Source organism: Miscanthus floridulus, chromosome 5 (genome assembly GCF_019320115.1).
Source record: "Miscanthus floridulus cultivar M001 chromosome 5, ASM1932011v1, whole genome shotgun sequence".
NCBI classification, from domain to species: domain Eukaryota; kingdom Viridiplantae; phylum Streptophyta; class Magnoliopsida; order Poales; family Poaceae; genus Miscanthus; species Miscanthus floridulus.
The window spans coordinates 106,457,786-106,473,655 of record NC_089584.1 but is presented as its reverse complement, the minus strand read 5'-3'; the positions used below and the strand labels follow the sequence as shown (position 1 = coordinate 106,473,655).

At 50.1% G+C, this 15,870-nt stretch overlaps 1 protein-coding gene across 1 annotated transcript; it reads left to right on the top strand.

Annotated features, from left to right (window-relative positions):
• Positions 1 to 13,584: 13,584 nt before the first annotated feature.
• LOC136452909 (uncharacterized) lies at positions 13,585 to 15,653 on the top strand. The gene is made up of 3 exons (XM_066453489.1): positions 13,585 to 13,927; positions 14,035 to 15,218; positions 15,294 to 15,653. The coding sequence occupies exons 1-3, from the start codon at positions 13,585 to 13,587 to the stop codon at positions 15,651 to 15,653; spliced, it is 1,887 nt and encodes a 628-aa protein (XP_066309586.1).
• The last annotated feature ends 217 nt before the right edge of the window (positions 15,654 to 15,870 follow it).

The following is a 15,870-nucleotide window of genomic DNA, read 5'->3' as shown; positions in this document are numbered from 1 at the left end:
CTAGAATTGTGATAGGTGGCTTGCATTTTGAGTAGGCTAGCGCAACACTTGCTTCGCCTCATAATTGTCTAACCATTTGGTTAAGTGTTGTTGTAGAAATTTTTATTAGGCTATTCACCCCTCTCTAGCCATTAGGACCTTTCAGTATCTGAGGTTATAGCCCCTATAGCTAGTCCTCGAGCGCCTGGTATCCTTTAAGCAACACCATCTTGAACAAGTCCAATCAGTGATGTGAAACCAACTAGTGTAACCGGTGATCCGAGCAGTGGAAGTCAAAGCCGACTAGTTTAACTGGTGACCTAGGCGGTGAAAATTGAATCCAACCAGTTTAACTGGTGATCTGAGCAGTGAAAATCGAAGCCAACCAGTTTAATTGGTTAGGAGACCTTGGACTTAGCCAAGTAAGGCTTGCGAGAAGGATGTAAGGGGCTCAAGATAAAATTTGAAAATTCTTCCCCTTAGGAGAAGTGTAGCCACTTAGACTCCTCAATAAGGAGTGTAAATCAAGAAATAAGCGCTACATTCACCACCAGGTGAAGTGTATCCACTTAGTCCTCGAGCCTATTGGAAGATGAAGAATAAATCTTGTAGCAGGGTCAAAGAGAATAAATCTAAAAGCGTGCCAACATCATCTAACATGGGCGTATCAAGACCCCAGATGTGTTGCCCAAGATCAGCACCCTAATTCAAATAGCATGGAGCAGCTTGATAGCACACTGATGAGGCGTAGCAAGACCCGGCCACCAAGGGAGTCCCCAGCCTTAGTTGGCAACTTTTGCACGAAGAATCCAAACACCGAGGAGTCCCCGGCTTAGCTAGTGATGCTCGCACGAAGAATCCAAGCACCAAGGAGTCCCCGACTTAGGTGGCGATGCTTGCACAAAGAACCCGAGCACCGAGGAGTCCTCTGCTTAGCTGACGATGCTTGCACGAAGAATCTGAGCACTGAGGAGTCCCCGACTTAGCTGGCGATGGAGCCCATGCAATGAGCAGTCCAACCAAATGGTTGGCGGTGAAGTGAGCACCAAGCAAGAGTGAGCGCCAAGCAGGAGTGAGCGCCGAGCAGTCCGACCGGTTGGTTGGCGGTGAAGTCTGTCTGATAGGTGGTCCGACCACCCGGACAATGATCATCTTGTCTAGTCCCTGAGTGTAAGCTCATTGACCGAGCCGTGCCCCTACAAAACAAATGTGTAGAATGGTAGTGCATGATGTAAAAATAAAATATATGAACTCCAGAGAAGAATCAGCAATGGTGATGAAATAGCGTATGTAGTTTGACGATCAGTTGGTGTGAACACTTAGTGTTATTCTGAAGATGTGTTTATATTTAATATAAACTGTCCGACCAGTTAGTGTGTAGTTGAGTCTCCAGCCCTAGCTAGCCTGTTAACCATAACGTGGAGTGTAGAGCCTGTGTGCGTGTAGGAAGAACAAAGCGCTGCTATGGAGCCGCTGCCGACCACCCATAACGCAGAGGACAGACGCTCATGCACATGTATGGAGGAGCCAGAGACAGAGACAGGGCCGTCTCTAGGAACATCCGAGCGTCAACATGACTGTTTGGGGATTTGCCTTAGACTTAGTTGTATGTCATCTTTCAGATGGTATACATGAAAGAAAATTGTTTGGAGAGCAAGCATGGATAAAATAGCTCGGAGAAACATCATGGCCATATACGAGGATTGGATAATATTTAGAAGAATATTAAGGTGTGACTTAGCTTTAGACAGAATGTCTGGTTGGCGTCAACGAAATCGCCTGGCTCTCGAGCTTTTTAGCTTGTCATCATGGCAATGGTCGTGGCTATCACGGCACCGTTTGGTGATCATCATTGTGACACGGTAGGTGGTCAGAGTAAAGTTCGGGCGATGTCATCCTTATGTTATCGGTCGGCGACGCGGGCAACTCGCTTAGCGGCTCGCTTGATGGCTCAGATGGGTATGTGGAGTCGTAGGCAATTAGATCATCATTACCACCCTGCTTCCTCAGGTAGCAGGGCAGCAGGCGGCAAGTTGTTGGTGGAGACGACCTCAGAGGTGGTTCTGAGATCGGATCTACAGTCGCAGGTGTTGGGGTGATCGGTGCAGAATCGATCTGCACCGGCTCGATGAGCTCTCTGTCTCCGTCAGCACTGATGACCTAGAAGATCAATCTAATCATGAATATCTAGCCGGATTGTGGGAGGGACGAAGAGCCTACAAAATGTACCATCTTGTTTGACATGAAAACAACACGCACACCCCTACCTGACACGCCAACTACCGATAGAATATCATTGGCAGTCCTCTGAGGGGTATCTAAAGGTAGATTGATCGGCAGAGATGCGTGTAATCGAGAACAAGAAGGCAATAAAGACACAAGAGTTAGACAGGTTTGGACCATCAGAGCGACATAATACCCTACTCCTATGGTCTATTGGATTATATTGGCTTCGTATGATATTACCTATCTTTTGAGGGGGTCCCTGCCTGCCTTATATAGTCTAGGGGGTAGGGTTACAAGTCAGTTAGATCTAGGAGATAACCGGAAAGTAATAAATGATTATATGAATCATGGGATCGAACGTATCCTAATAGATCTCATAGTATCTTTAGGATATGGCCCTTGATGTCTTGTGGTGCACGCCGAGCAGTGTCGTGCACCATAGGTCTTCATCTTGTGGGTCAGACTGCCCCTAGGAGTGCAGTCCATGTAGTCTGCCATGGGTATCCAGGGTTATATCCCCCATAGTTGATGTGGGTGATCATGGATATTTTGGGCCTAATTTTAACAAAGAAGCTCAAGAGCAAGTCAGTATTATTCAGAGCCATTTGAAGGCAGCTCAAAGTCGTCAGAAAATTTATGCAGACATGCGAAGAAGGCCCTTGCAATTTAAAGTTGGTGATCATGTGTATCTCAAGTATCTCTCATGAGAGGTGTACATCAATTTGGTGTCCGTGGGAAATTAGCCTCTCACAATGTTGGACCTTACAAGATTTTGGTCCAGTGTGGTTCTACTGCCTACCGTAACCAGCTCCTGGATATTTTATCAGCAGTACATAATGTCTTCCATGTTTCCCAGTTAAAGAAATGTTTGTGGGTTCCCAATGAAGCGATGGAAATGGAAGGACTTCCCCTCCAGCCCGACTTGTGTTATATTGAGCAGCCTATCAAGATCTTGGACGAAAAAGAAAGAGTGACTAGAAACAGTGTGGTGAAGTTTTATAAAATTCAGTGGCAAAATCACTTGGAGGACGAAGCAATGTGGGAGCAAGAAAGTTATATCTTGAAGCATTATCCCACCTTCTTTCTAGTTAACTGAGGTAATTGTTTAAATTAGAATTTATTTCTTAACTCGTTTCCCACACTAGGCACATGGAATCTCGGGACGAGATTTTGTTTAAGGGGGATAGATTTGTAACACCCTCGATCTTACACTATAAATCATTTACTTAAACATGTCATGAGCATCATGTTTATGTGTTAATGCATGTAATAAAGAGTGTAGATCAATTTCTATAACTCAAAATGATGAACGAAAATGCGAAATGAAAGTTAATTCAATAGTCGTGTTATATCATGTAGGGTTGTAAACCAATTTTTATCGAACAAAAACAATATAGAACATATATGCAACACTTAAATAAAATTGAAAGTATAAACTTTGTAGATGACAATGAAATACTTGGTCTTGATAAATAATGTTGCTAGTTTATATTTCTAAGGGTTTGGAAATACAACTAGAAATAGAAAGTCATTCAAAACTTGAAAATTTCTTGAACTTTGGAAAGGGTAGACATTGCTTTGTTCGTCAATTTTTGTTGAAAAATTTAGTTAAGAATCAGAGTAGTGTCATGGCCTATTTTAGTAGTCTAATGTACCCTCTAAAGTATGATGAAGATGGTTTGGGTATTTGGCCAACCGATTAGTTGATTTTGGACGCTTTAAAAAGTGTGCATGGCACGTCCTTGGTTGGTTTCCTTGCATAGGCGCGGTCGTCGTGCCCCGGAGCCGACGTCGGCATGAAAGCCACATGTGCGTGCCTAGCCATGCTCGGCTTGCCGTTGTGGCCCAGCCCTGGCGCGTAGCTGCCCCACCTCACTGCCGCGCTGCTACCGCCGTAGTCCTATCACGCACTGCGTGCTGCCGCTGGCGCCGCTGCCAGTGCCACTGGGACCTCACGCATTTGCTCTGCTGCACTACCCTGCCACTAGCTCACTACACCACGTTGTTGCCTATCGTGCCACAGCACGCTGCCGTCGCATCCACCCGTGCCTCTACACCGCTGCCCGTCCTGTCTTCATGCAGGTGGGCTTACCATGGCTACCGCACGTTGTTTCGCCATTAACAGCGTTATGGCCGCCCTACCGTGCTGCCACCGCTTGTGCATGTGCACATTCACTCCTGGCTGGGTTGGCTCGCAGCGCCTGCACATGTCCGCCTAGCCATGTCAAGCCAAAGCTCGGGTAAGCCAACCGGACCCATTCCCTTTTCCCCCTCCCTCCTCTGCCGCCCGAGCCAGCCAAGCCGCTTCATCAATTCGGCATGGAAGGGTCGCATCCATTCAATTCGCTGTGCTCCTGACTCTGCCTTTGAGCTTGCTAGCTGACCGACCCCGCACCGCGTCCAACCATGCCATGACAACCTCCAATTTGGAGCCTTACTTCCGCTGCCGCGCCATTATAGGCTAAGCCCACCATTACCGTGGGCAAGACCCCACCTTGCCATCCTGAGCCAAATTGGCTGCACCCCCAGCCCTGCCTCACAATCCCTCTCGACGTGCGCACCTGAGCTGCGTCCTCACTGCTTCTCTCACGGCACTGACATGGCTATGCCACTGTAGCCATCATCGCCCATGCCGTGTGCATGTGGCTGGCTCGACTAGGGCGATCTCCGGCCGCACCACCACTTCGGTGAGGATCACGGTAAGACCCTAACGCTCATTCGTTGTCCATAGTTCCTCTCCGGTGGTAGAGCTCACAAGAACAGGGTTGCCACCGTCGCAGGTTGGCTATCGCCACAAAGAGAGCTCCTAGGCGCGCCCCCGCTTGTCTCTTCACCGCCCATCGATTCGCATATGCACCTAGGTGAGCATCGGTCCTTTAGATAGGGCAGGAAAGGTCCTGGTTGGCCGACGAGGGTCACTAGTGTCATCGGCCACCGCGCCGACGTGTGCGGCTAGGGCGTGGACCTCTCTATTGTGAAGGAAAGATGGGGCGAGGGTTTTGTTGCAAAATTGTAGTATGTTGAAATAGTGCACATAGTGTTAGTAGTATTATTGGAGAACGCGAGGGCGTTTTTGCAAGTTGGTCGGCGTGCACGCGGGCTCCCCCGCTGCGGGCTACCTTCGCACGTGTGGGCTGTGCTGTTCGTTAGTGGGCCATGCGGGTTGAATTCATTTATCCTTTTTATAGAAAATAGAAATAGGTTTTATTTTTAGATTCTGAGCTAGACTTTGAAAAATCATATCAATTCAAATAGATGTCAAAAAATGATGAAATAAATTCTGTTTAGTTCCTAAAAATACTGTCTACCTAATGGTATGATTAGTGGATACATGTCTGACTTGATGCTTAGGTATATTAATTCATTTGAAAGAGCTTAGTACTATTAGGTTAATATTTATAGGATTTTTTCTAGCAAATGTGTAATAGTTTTGTCCATGAATTTTTATAGTAGGTTCATTGTATTATTATGTGCTCACTGTAATTTTGGTAGCCTTAAAATATGATGTGAATGATGATTAGCTTGGTATCTTAGTCATTAGAGCTTGCTTAGTGGCTTAGTAGATGTATTCTTATTTTAAGAACTGTTGTTGCCTTAATATTGAGCGTTGCATCATCATTGCATGCATGTAGAAAACGAATTGACCGAGGGTGAGCAGGAGTACGAGGATGTGATTGAAGAGTATGAGGAGAAGATCCTTATGTAGGAGGAGGTCCTAGAGTCACCACGGACTGACTGAGCTGACACCCCGTCTGCCCTAGGCAAGCTCCGATGCATAACCCTTATTTTGAATAATCACTAAAAATATATATATGATGTGCAATTACATTACAACATTTATATTGAAACTACATGTATAGATATACCTACCTATGAGTCCTACTAGCTTAGGCCGAGTAGCTGCTATGCTTAAGTTTTTCGGTAGCGTGAGTAACCTACCGTTACTCACAATAGGTGATTATTATTATCACTCTCATGATAAAATGGTGAAAAGAAATGAAGACCAAACAGGGATATGGTACGGGTATTGATGGGTGTAAGAGGGTGTGTTCCGTGGTCAATGGGGCATAGCTTGGTTACACTATTTTCCTTGTCCATGTTGGTTAAGGACCGGTCGTTGCATTGGATTCTAGTCAAGTCATAGACTTATTATCTTGAGCACATACTTATTTATGGGAGCAGGGAAGGCTCGTTGCTCTCTTGTCGTGGATTTTGGCTCTTTTCGGACCGATTGATTGGAGACGAGGATGGTGGAGGTCTAAGCACCACATTAAGTTCAAGACTCAGGTGTGAAGGCTTGGAGTCCAAGTTTAGATGGGGACCTAGACCCCTTGACAGGAGAGTGATGGGTTGGTCCTGCTTGTGCCTGGGATATAAGCGGAGCATGTGTTTTGAGGTACCCAGCTGGGCACATTGATTCGTGAATCGTCGGGTAATCCGATACGACTTGTCTATAATCTAGCACCGTAGTAAGAACTGGAAGATGAAAGGTGATGAAATAGATCTGTTTACTCAACTCTTGCTTGAAAGTAGAATAGGTGCTTACCTAGAATAGTTAGATAATGAACCAATCATGATTGCTAATAAGAGACATACATAAGGATTCACTACTAGTATTGCTTTCCGCAAAAAGAAAACCCAGCAACCTAAAAAGGTTATCATATCCTTTAGAGTCGGAAAATTATTCCTACTAGTCGGGTAAGTCTTGCGAGTACATTGTGTACTCAGGGTTTATTTATCCTATTGCAGGTGCAGCTTGAAGAGTAGCTGTTATGTGGAGGATTCTTCTGGTGGGCACAGACGGATCCTAGTATTCTACCGTTAGATGTTTATTATAATTCCGCTGTTTAAATTCTGCAATCTGAACTTGGTACTATAATAATGTATTTCTAAGAACTCTGGTTGTATAAAATGGACTAAGTATTATAAAATCGTTCTCATTATTAGATCCTAGAGGAAAACGTGGATTATTCGAGTTCTTTCTTGGGGTGTGCTCGACAGAATCTGTCCGATGTAGCTTGCTTTTGGGGTACTTATTGTCTAGTAGAAGATGAGCGCCTCCGAATGTGTGTTATTCCGGGCGGTTCAGCCACACCGGCACCACGTTTCACAGCGCCCGTGTATGCGCATGTCCTTATCGTCTCGGCTCTCGCCCCGCTCGGTCCTACCCCGCGCCGACGCCTCTCCCCGAACCCAATCTGTGTGCCTGTAACCTGCGTGAGATGGAGGAGGAGGGCCCCTACAGCGGGACGTCCTCAACCGCATCAGTGACATCAAGGCGCTCGGCAGCTCCGCCCTCGTCTCGCGCCAGTTCCACATGGTCGTGCTGCTCGTCGACTCCGTCTTCTTCCATGTCGACTGTGTCATCCCAACGACCTACCTTACTCATCCTCCTCTGTTGTACTGGGCTCCCCGCCATACCAGGCGTGAGCTACGGGCGCGGCGCGTTCGTGCACATCGCACGCGTCCTGGTCGGCGGCATCGCCATGCGCTCGGCCAGATCCTGTCCCCCGCCGTGGTAGGCGTCTCCTGGCGCTCCAAGCCACTGCCCACGTCCGTCGCGGACGTCTCCCACCAGTCCACCACTCGCGCTCCGAGGTGCTCCGCTCAGCTGTGGCGCCTCCACATCGAGCTGGCACTGACGATGGCGTGCTCCTAAAGTGGAAGGCCGACTTTGGCTCCACTCTCGGCAATTGCGTCATCCTCGGCGCCTCATCAGTCTTGTCTAAGCCGTCGATAGGGCCATGGTCCGGCGGTGGCGAAGGCGATGCGCTGCTTCTGGCTGCCGAAACCTGCTGCTGGATGTGTGCTTCTTTAAATCGACAAGGACATGTGCTTTTGGGCGTCGAAACCTGCTAGCGCTGGTGCAGCGGTTCTATGAGCCCACGTCTTGGTGCGTGCTCCTGTAATCCTATCTGGCAAGGACGTGCGCAAGCACAACTTGCGGGCGTTGTACATAGTGGCGGGGTGCTGTAGGAGCCGTTCCTGTTCACGATGGGCATCCGTGACAACATCGCGTACGGGCGCGATGAAGGCTTTCGTCACTTTCGTGACTTCATTTTAACAGAATATTACTCTTAATTCACGGTTTAATCTTTGAGTGGTATTTTACTAAACACTGAATTTTTTGTGGTATTTTACGAAGATCTCGATCTTTAGATGGTACGTCACCCATTTTTCCATAATAAAAGTAGTGGCCGGGTATGGTCGCGCCGGGTGAGGTCGGGGAGGGATCAGGGACGACGGGGAGGAGGATAAAAGAAGGCCTTGACCGTGTCGACGTGGATGAAGAAGATCGCCCGCACAGCTTCCGCCGCGTGGCCTGACCCGGCTGGGCCCGCGCCGCTTCGGCTCCCCGCGCCGGAGTGGATAAGAACGGACTCCGCCTGCGCGACAAGCACGGCCCTCTCTGCTCACCTCGCGCGTCTGTGGTGTGCCGGGTGAGAGCTGAGAACGGTGGCCGCGCGCCCGTGCCTATCCGTCCGATTGCTCTCGCGCGTACCCCTTGTCTGGCCGCTTTTTCCTGCTGGTTTGTCTGTTTCCTCTCGGGCGCACGCGCGCACGCGGCACGCGTGTTTTCTCCAAATGTTTATGCCTCCGTTGCCTTGCCGATGAGACGAGAGACGACTCAAGTGGATGGCAGTGCCGCCGTGGCGTGCGCAGTTTGGCAACCCCAGCAGGGCAATTTCCGGTGCTTCATCAAACAAGTTGCACAGTGCACACACCAAGTTGCATGATGCTCCCTCTCAAGATTAAGGAGAGTGTGTGGTGTATGCTCTCGCAGCTCCCGTATTCTTTCGTTGTCACTTCCTTTTTCCCACTTGCTGTGTTGTCCTGTTGTGTGACCAACGGCAAGCCTCGCAAATCGCATGATGTGTGTGACCAAAACAACGCGACCATAGACTGATCGAAAAAAGCACGTTTGATCATGCACCATGCACGGGTATGGAAGTTGATCGGCAGTGGGAAACCGGTCGACGCGGCACGGGCCAAATCTGAACCTTCTTCTTTTTTCTTTTTTTCTTTTTTGCGCGCGTGGGTGCGTTGTAGGGATGAAAACGGATCGGATACGGACGGATATCACTGATATTACATTTGTTTTTATATTTCTACTCGGATTCGGATTCGAATACGGATAGTGTCAACCATGCGGATAGGATACAATTAGATATCGACATCATAAATATACTATTTGAGTATTCGGATACGGATAAGGTATCGGATGTTGAATATCCGAACTCGGATACGGACAGATCTAAACCCCTCTAAACGGATTCGGTCTCAAATACGGTCGAAAAATATACGTACCGTTCAGCAGCTTATTTTTGCGAAGGCGTGGAAGTTCAGCTCAGGGCAGCGGCAGCCGTGCGATCGAAGCTAAACCATCTGGATGATGATGCTTTGTTAGAAAACGATATGGCTTGTTTCCAACGAAAACAAGTTTTAATCTGCACTAGTGCAGCTGCTGCCCCTGGAAAGAAAGGTCGACAGGGGCTCAGCGCCGGTCCTATGATCTTGAGGGCCCTCTGGCGAACTCGTCATCGTGGAGCCCTGCCTGGTTGCCGCCGTCGTGCGCCGTTCTCGGTGGTGCGGCTTGTCGCCTCGTCGGACTCCGCATGTGTGCGTTGGGCACTCGGGCGTTGAACACACGAGTCACGATCTACGATCAGAGTGCGACACTGCAGCGCGGCTCCTCGCCTACTCTCTGTCGTGGCCCTATGGTGAAAACTGGCATTGGGAAAGAAAGCCAGAAGCCAAGGTTGTCGATCTTCTTGGGCCAGCTGGCCAGTTCTCTCCCTCTCTTCTCAATAGTTTATTGATGTCTAATGGACTATAGAGCCGGGGTTTGTATACCTGGGCTTAGGCCCCTCCTCCGCCTGGGCCCTTGGCCATCACACCGCATGCCCTCCCCCTAGGGCCGGCACTGCAGGGGCTTGACCTAAACTTTGATAGACGACGCCAACAGGTTTTTGGTGGCTACTCACTTGTTGGAGAGCCAAATGACGAACTTGCTGATCGAACCCCGGCTCCTAACGCATAAACAATGTCCGATCACACAATCGTCCTAATGACATGTTCGCTTGAACTTATCGGCCGACTTATCAATTAGAATATACATTGTTTTTCTTTCATAATAAAACAACTTCAACCGGCTTATCAGCCGACTTTAATACCAGCTGAACGTACCTAAAAATATTCCGTCAGTGGTCAGTGGACGACGGAGATTGAAGATTGACAGGATGGGAACGCAACCAAGCAGGAGTACTTTATATTAATATAATATTATTATAAAAAAATAAAAATCCCCTAATCTTCCTCTAATCCTCTCGCTGCAACACAGGACACACTATGCAACAGCGTGTTCAATTCTTCGGGCCTACTGCATTAGGAGAAGAAAGTGACATGTTGAGAAAAGTATGCGTGTCGACGGCAACTGACGATAATTGAAGAGCACAATATTCAGCAGATATACGCGGGTCTAACGACGCGTCCACGTACATACATAGAAATTCGTATGTAAAATATCGCCCGAAGTCCTGAAAAGAATACGGATAGATATTTGAAGCGGCCACTAGCTGTTTCGTTAGGTGTTACTCGTTAGGAGACGCTGTTCCAATAACATGCTTCCGTTTCGTGCCCAGCAAATTCTGAAAAAAAAACTCAGGCTACGGTGTAGATGTCCTCAAGTTATTTTAACTTAAGGTAAATGACTTTAAGGTGAAGACTTTTCACCCCCGAACACTACGTTTTTTTTTTCCACCGACCATTTTAGCTTAAGGTAGAGGACTTTAAAGTAGATGATTTCTCACCCCTGAACCCCACGTTTCTTTCCACACCGCCGACAATTTTAGATTAAGGTAGAGAACTTTTCACGCAGCCCGACAAAACCCCATGTTTTTTTCCACACCACCGACTATTTTAACTTAAGGTAGAGGATTTCTTACGCCACCCAACAAAACCCCCGAACTCCATGCTTTTTTCACACCGTCGATCAGAAGTTCCTGACCAAGGAGAACTGTGGTCACAGAAGACATCGCTCGAAGGCTTGACTAACTGATCTAGTAACTATAGGCACAAATTCTGAAAAAATAATTAAAAGAAAATACGTATCGCTATTTTTTTTGTGTTATCGCGTGGCACCAGCAGCATCACGCCACCAAGTGGCTTGGCCTTGTGCGGCAGCTTGAGAGTCATGTACTTCAAGAAAAAGCAGTAAAAATACGAGAAGAAAACGACATTTGGCCATGGAGGTTGTTGTAACTTGTAAAGCAGTCTGCAAGCACCGCAAAATCTAGCAAAAATAACCATTCTATCCGTCCGGCGGGCCTTTCTCCATGATCGGCCATACATATGGGGTCGAGAAATACCAGGATCCAGGAGAGCTAAGAAATACTCATCCACGATAGTTAACGCGATGACAGGACTGACTGCAGCGGGCAAGCAGCCTGTACGGTTGGCTGGTTCGTGTCGTTGTTGGTTTATGAAGAAATACTGCTGGCTGGTTTATGTGAGAGAAAAATACTATTTTAACTAAAAATTTATGATCGTTTACAGCAAGCCACAGCCAAACGAACATGCGGATATTCATGTGCATCTATTGACAGCAACAAGTTTTCCAACTGATCAGCAGATATATATGCGTATGATAAGCTGCTAAGTGCTAACAGTCGAAAGATGTGACTACTCTTTTAACGCGTCGGGAATCCCGGCCTCCTCCGCACTTCCGGAACACTGTTAAATACTGTTTATTTTCCTTTTTATTTTTTTAGATTTTTTTCTTTGATCGGCTCAAGTGTGGACAAAATGTCCTCCCTGAATCCTTTTCACCGGGTGTGTTTGGTACAGCTTATAAGCTGCTTATGATTAAAATAAACTGAAATCAAAAGTCAAATGCTACATTTTCAGTAGTTTATTCTGACCACGTTTATTTTCATAGCTCTCATCTATACTAAAAAGCAGAAGCTTGATCAGACTAGCTTATTTTGATCGCCGCTTTTACTCTATTTGAGCGGCTTATCTGAAAAGCGCTTTCCAGATAAGCTGTACCAAGCAGGCCTAACTATAGCCACATGCAATATTTTCCTTTCACAACAAAACAGAGCCGGCTTTAATACGAGCCGAACAGGCCTTCCACCGGCGCGTGTATTGATAGCGGTTGATTTTAGACATATTCAGATTCAGATGGTCTGTTACTTGGTTACACAAACTCCTGCATTTCATATTCTCAATGGATCGGGATTTTCAGGTACAATGACGAGCCAAACCCGTCGGCTTATTGTGCTACGAGACGAATCTGTACACTGATATCTCAGCGCATTATTCCGGCTTTTGCAAGTTGCAGCTGTGTTGCAGCATGTAGAATTGCAGATCTTTTTGTCAATATGTGACGCGAGGAACATGGCCAAGAACATGTTAGAAGAATAGAGAATAGCAGGTGGAGTGGAGCTGTGTACTCTGGAGAAAGAAAGTGATATGTGAAAATGAACCATGACCGAAATTATCCTGTAGAATGAAACGGATCACGTCGTATCTTTCAATCTGTGTTTGCACTTCGCTGACAACCATACACGAGTACCAAAAGATCTGAAAACGTCAATTGACGTGATAGACCAGTGGCTATGTGATAACTGTTTGTTTGGATAGGTCCCTGCGTATAAGACGGGCCAAATTGTTTTCTTCGGACGGACCAAGCTCACGCTTCCTGATGGGCCTTTAACTCCATGTTTTCGTTGGGCAGGCCAAGCTCATGCTGCCTGCCACCGCGCTGCGCCGACCAGAGAAGACTTCCAATGGGCCGGTTCCAACTGCAAACACAAAACCACTGCCCACCCCACACCTGCCAGCATGACATGTTCTTCTTGCTCTGATTGGTGGAGTGACGCGGCCGGCCTCCAGCCCGCCGCGTTGCTGATCTCGAATCGGACCCAGGGGCCATCCAGGTCCAGGCCACGAGCCCACCGAACCGATACGCCCCCACCGTTTCGCGCGCTCGCCTACGGGCTTTCGGGCACCATTTGCCTAATTTCGTTCGCCGGCAACCGAGACCCAGGTGGCCATGCCGATCACAAGTGTAGGTGTGTAGCACTTCTGCTGGCGGTCTGCGGTATTGCCGGTCCGGCCGGCCCCTTGGTATGTGATCAGTCCTTGGTTTGCTCGTCCCGTCTCCCACGGCACGGCAGGCACCCACACAGATCACGGAACACAGGAAAATGTTCGGGTTGGTTCTACTTCTACGTGAAGGCCGCAAGAGCAGCAAGCCTCAGCTCCCTATATATGCCTGCTCAAACGATCCTTGGTTCAGCGACATCTCTTGTCTTCCCACTCGATCGGATCAGATTACCATCAGCTTAAACCACCACATTTATTCACCAATTGGATATGCCGCTTCTCGTTCTGCGCGCGCCACTCGTTTCAACCGATAATGTATCTACCGGCGCTGCATCTCCTGTAGCAGTGCCAGCAGCAGAGCATTCCGATGGCCTCCTGTTCGATGGTCTTGTTCTGGGCCACTGTGACAACGTCAACAATAAGGCCGAGGCAGACAACGACGACGCATCAACCGAGAAACTGGAGTGGCTGAGGTCGCAGATCATCGGCGCGGAAGCAGAGTTCGCGTCGCCGTTCGGGATTCGCCGCATCACGTACGCGGACCACACGGCGTCCGGCCGCTGCCTGCGGTTCGTGGAGGAGTTCGTGACTAGGAACGTTCTGCCTTTCTACGGTGAGTAGCACACGTACCGTGAATAGCAACTATTTTCTTCAACAAATCAACAAACAAATAGGACTCGGTGCTTATACATATGTGGACGGCGATTGGCACTTTGGCAGGAAACACTCACACGACGGACAGCTACGTGGGCCTGCACACGAGCAAGCTGGCCGGGGACGCGGCGCGGTACGTGAAGCGCAGCCTGGGCGTGGGGCCGCAGGACATGCTGCTGTTCTGCGGCACGGGCTGCACCGCGGCAATCAAGCGCCTGCAGGAGGTGACGGGCATGGCCGTCCCGCCCACGCTGCGCGCCGTGGTGCTGGCCGCGCTGCCGCCGCCCGACCGGTGGGTGGTCTTCGTGGGGCCCTACGAGCACCACTCGAACCTGCTCAGCTGGCGGGAGAGCCTCGCGGAGGTGGTGGAGATCGGGCTGCGGGTCGACGGCCTCCTGGACCTGGCCGCGCTGGAGGCGGAGCTGGCGGCGCGCGCGCCGTCGGGCCGGCCCATGCTGGGCGCCTTCTCCGCGTGCAGCAACGTCACCGGGCTGCGCACTGACACCCGCGCCGTGGCGGCGGTCCTGCACCGCCACGGCGCCTACGCCTGCTTCGACTTCGCGTGCAGCGCGCCCTACGAGCGCGTCGACATGCGGCCGTCGGGCGACGGCGACGCGGACGACGGCTACGACGCCGTGTTCCTGAGCCCGCACAAGTTCCTCGGCGGGCCGGGGAGCCCGGGGGTGCTGGCCATGGCGTCGCGGCTCTACCGCCTCCGCGGCACCGCGCCGTCCACCTGCGGCGGGGGCACCGTGCACTACGTCAGCGCCTACGGCGACACGGTGTACTGCGAGGACGCCGAGGAGCGCGAGGACGCGGGGACGCCGGCGATCATACAGAAGGTCCAGGCGGCGCTGGCGTTCCGGGTGAAGGAGTGGGTCGGGGAGGCGTGCATCGAGGCGCAGGAGGCCCGCATGCTCGCGCTGGCTCTCCGCCGTGTCCGCGCGGGGGCCAACCCCAACCTGCGCCTGCTGCAAGGCGCTGACGACGACGACGCGAGCGCGCCTCGGCTCCCGGTGCTCTCCTTCGTGGTGTACGCCCCGCGAGACCGAGACGCGACCGAGCCTCCCGAGGCCGAGGGCGGATGGGGCAGCAGGCTGCAGCTGCACTGCCGGTTCGTGGCGAAGCTTCTGAACGACCTGTTCGGTGTGCAGGCGCGCGCGGGGTGCGCGTGCGCGGGGCCCTACGCCCACCGGCTCCTCGGCATCAGTCCGGCGCGCGCCAAAGCCATCAGATCAGCCGTGGAGCAGGTAAACCCAATGATTACACGTCGATCCAGCGATTGATCACTTGTGTTTACTCGGATGGTACACGTATATGTGCAGGGCTACCACGGGGTGCGACCCGGGTGGACGCGCGTCAGCCTCGCCTACTACACGTCGATGCAGGGGGCCGAGTTCGTGTTGGACGCGGTTGCCTTCGTCGCCAGCTTCGGCCACCGGTTCCTGCCGCTGTACACCTTCGACTGGAAAACCGGAGACTGGCACTACGACCACAGCTGCGCCCGTGGACTCGTGCCAAACGACGTCGGCAATCCCGGTGGACGAATCAAAGCCGACAACGGCTACCAGAGCTACATGGCATTTGCGCACTGCCTGGCGGAGTCCTTAGCTACCACTAGTAGCACTCGTGCTAGACGTATTCCTAAGAGCGTCGACCCACAGTTGGTCTATTTCCTCGTATGAGTCATCAATTGTGCATATCTTTCTTCAGGCTCCGTTTCAGGGGCTATCCTAGCTGCTCTGTCCTATTGAACATTCGAGTACGGTAATACTAGAACTACTGGAGGGTCCTATTGAGCCTGAACATCTGAGCACGGTTAGAACCACTGGAGGATAATTTCATGGCACATGATGTGATTGGAAGAACATACATGTAGAGATCAGAGTGAGACTTCAACTC

Coding starts and splice junctions, on each gene's coding strand:
- LOC136452909 (XM_066453489.1), top strand. CDS start 13,585: ATGCCGCTTCTCGTTCTGCGCGCGCCACTCGTTTCAACCGATAATGTA. Junction 13,928..14,034: donor GAACGTTCTGCCTTTCTACG/GTGAGTAGCACA, acceptor GCACTTTGGCAG/GAAACACTCACACGACGGAC. Junction 15,219..15,293: donor TCAGATCAGCCGTGGAGCAG/GTAAACCCAATG, acceptor GTATATGTGCAG/GGCTACCACGGGGTGCGACC.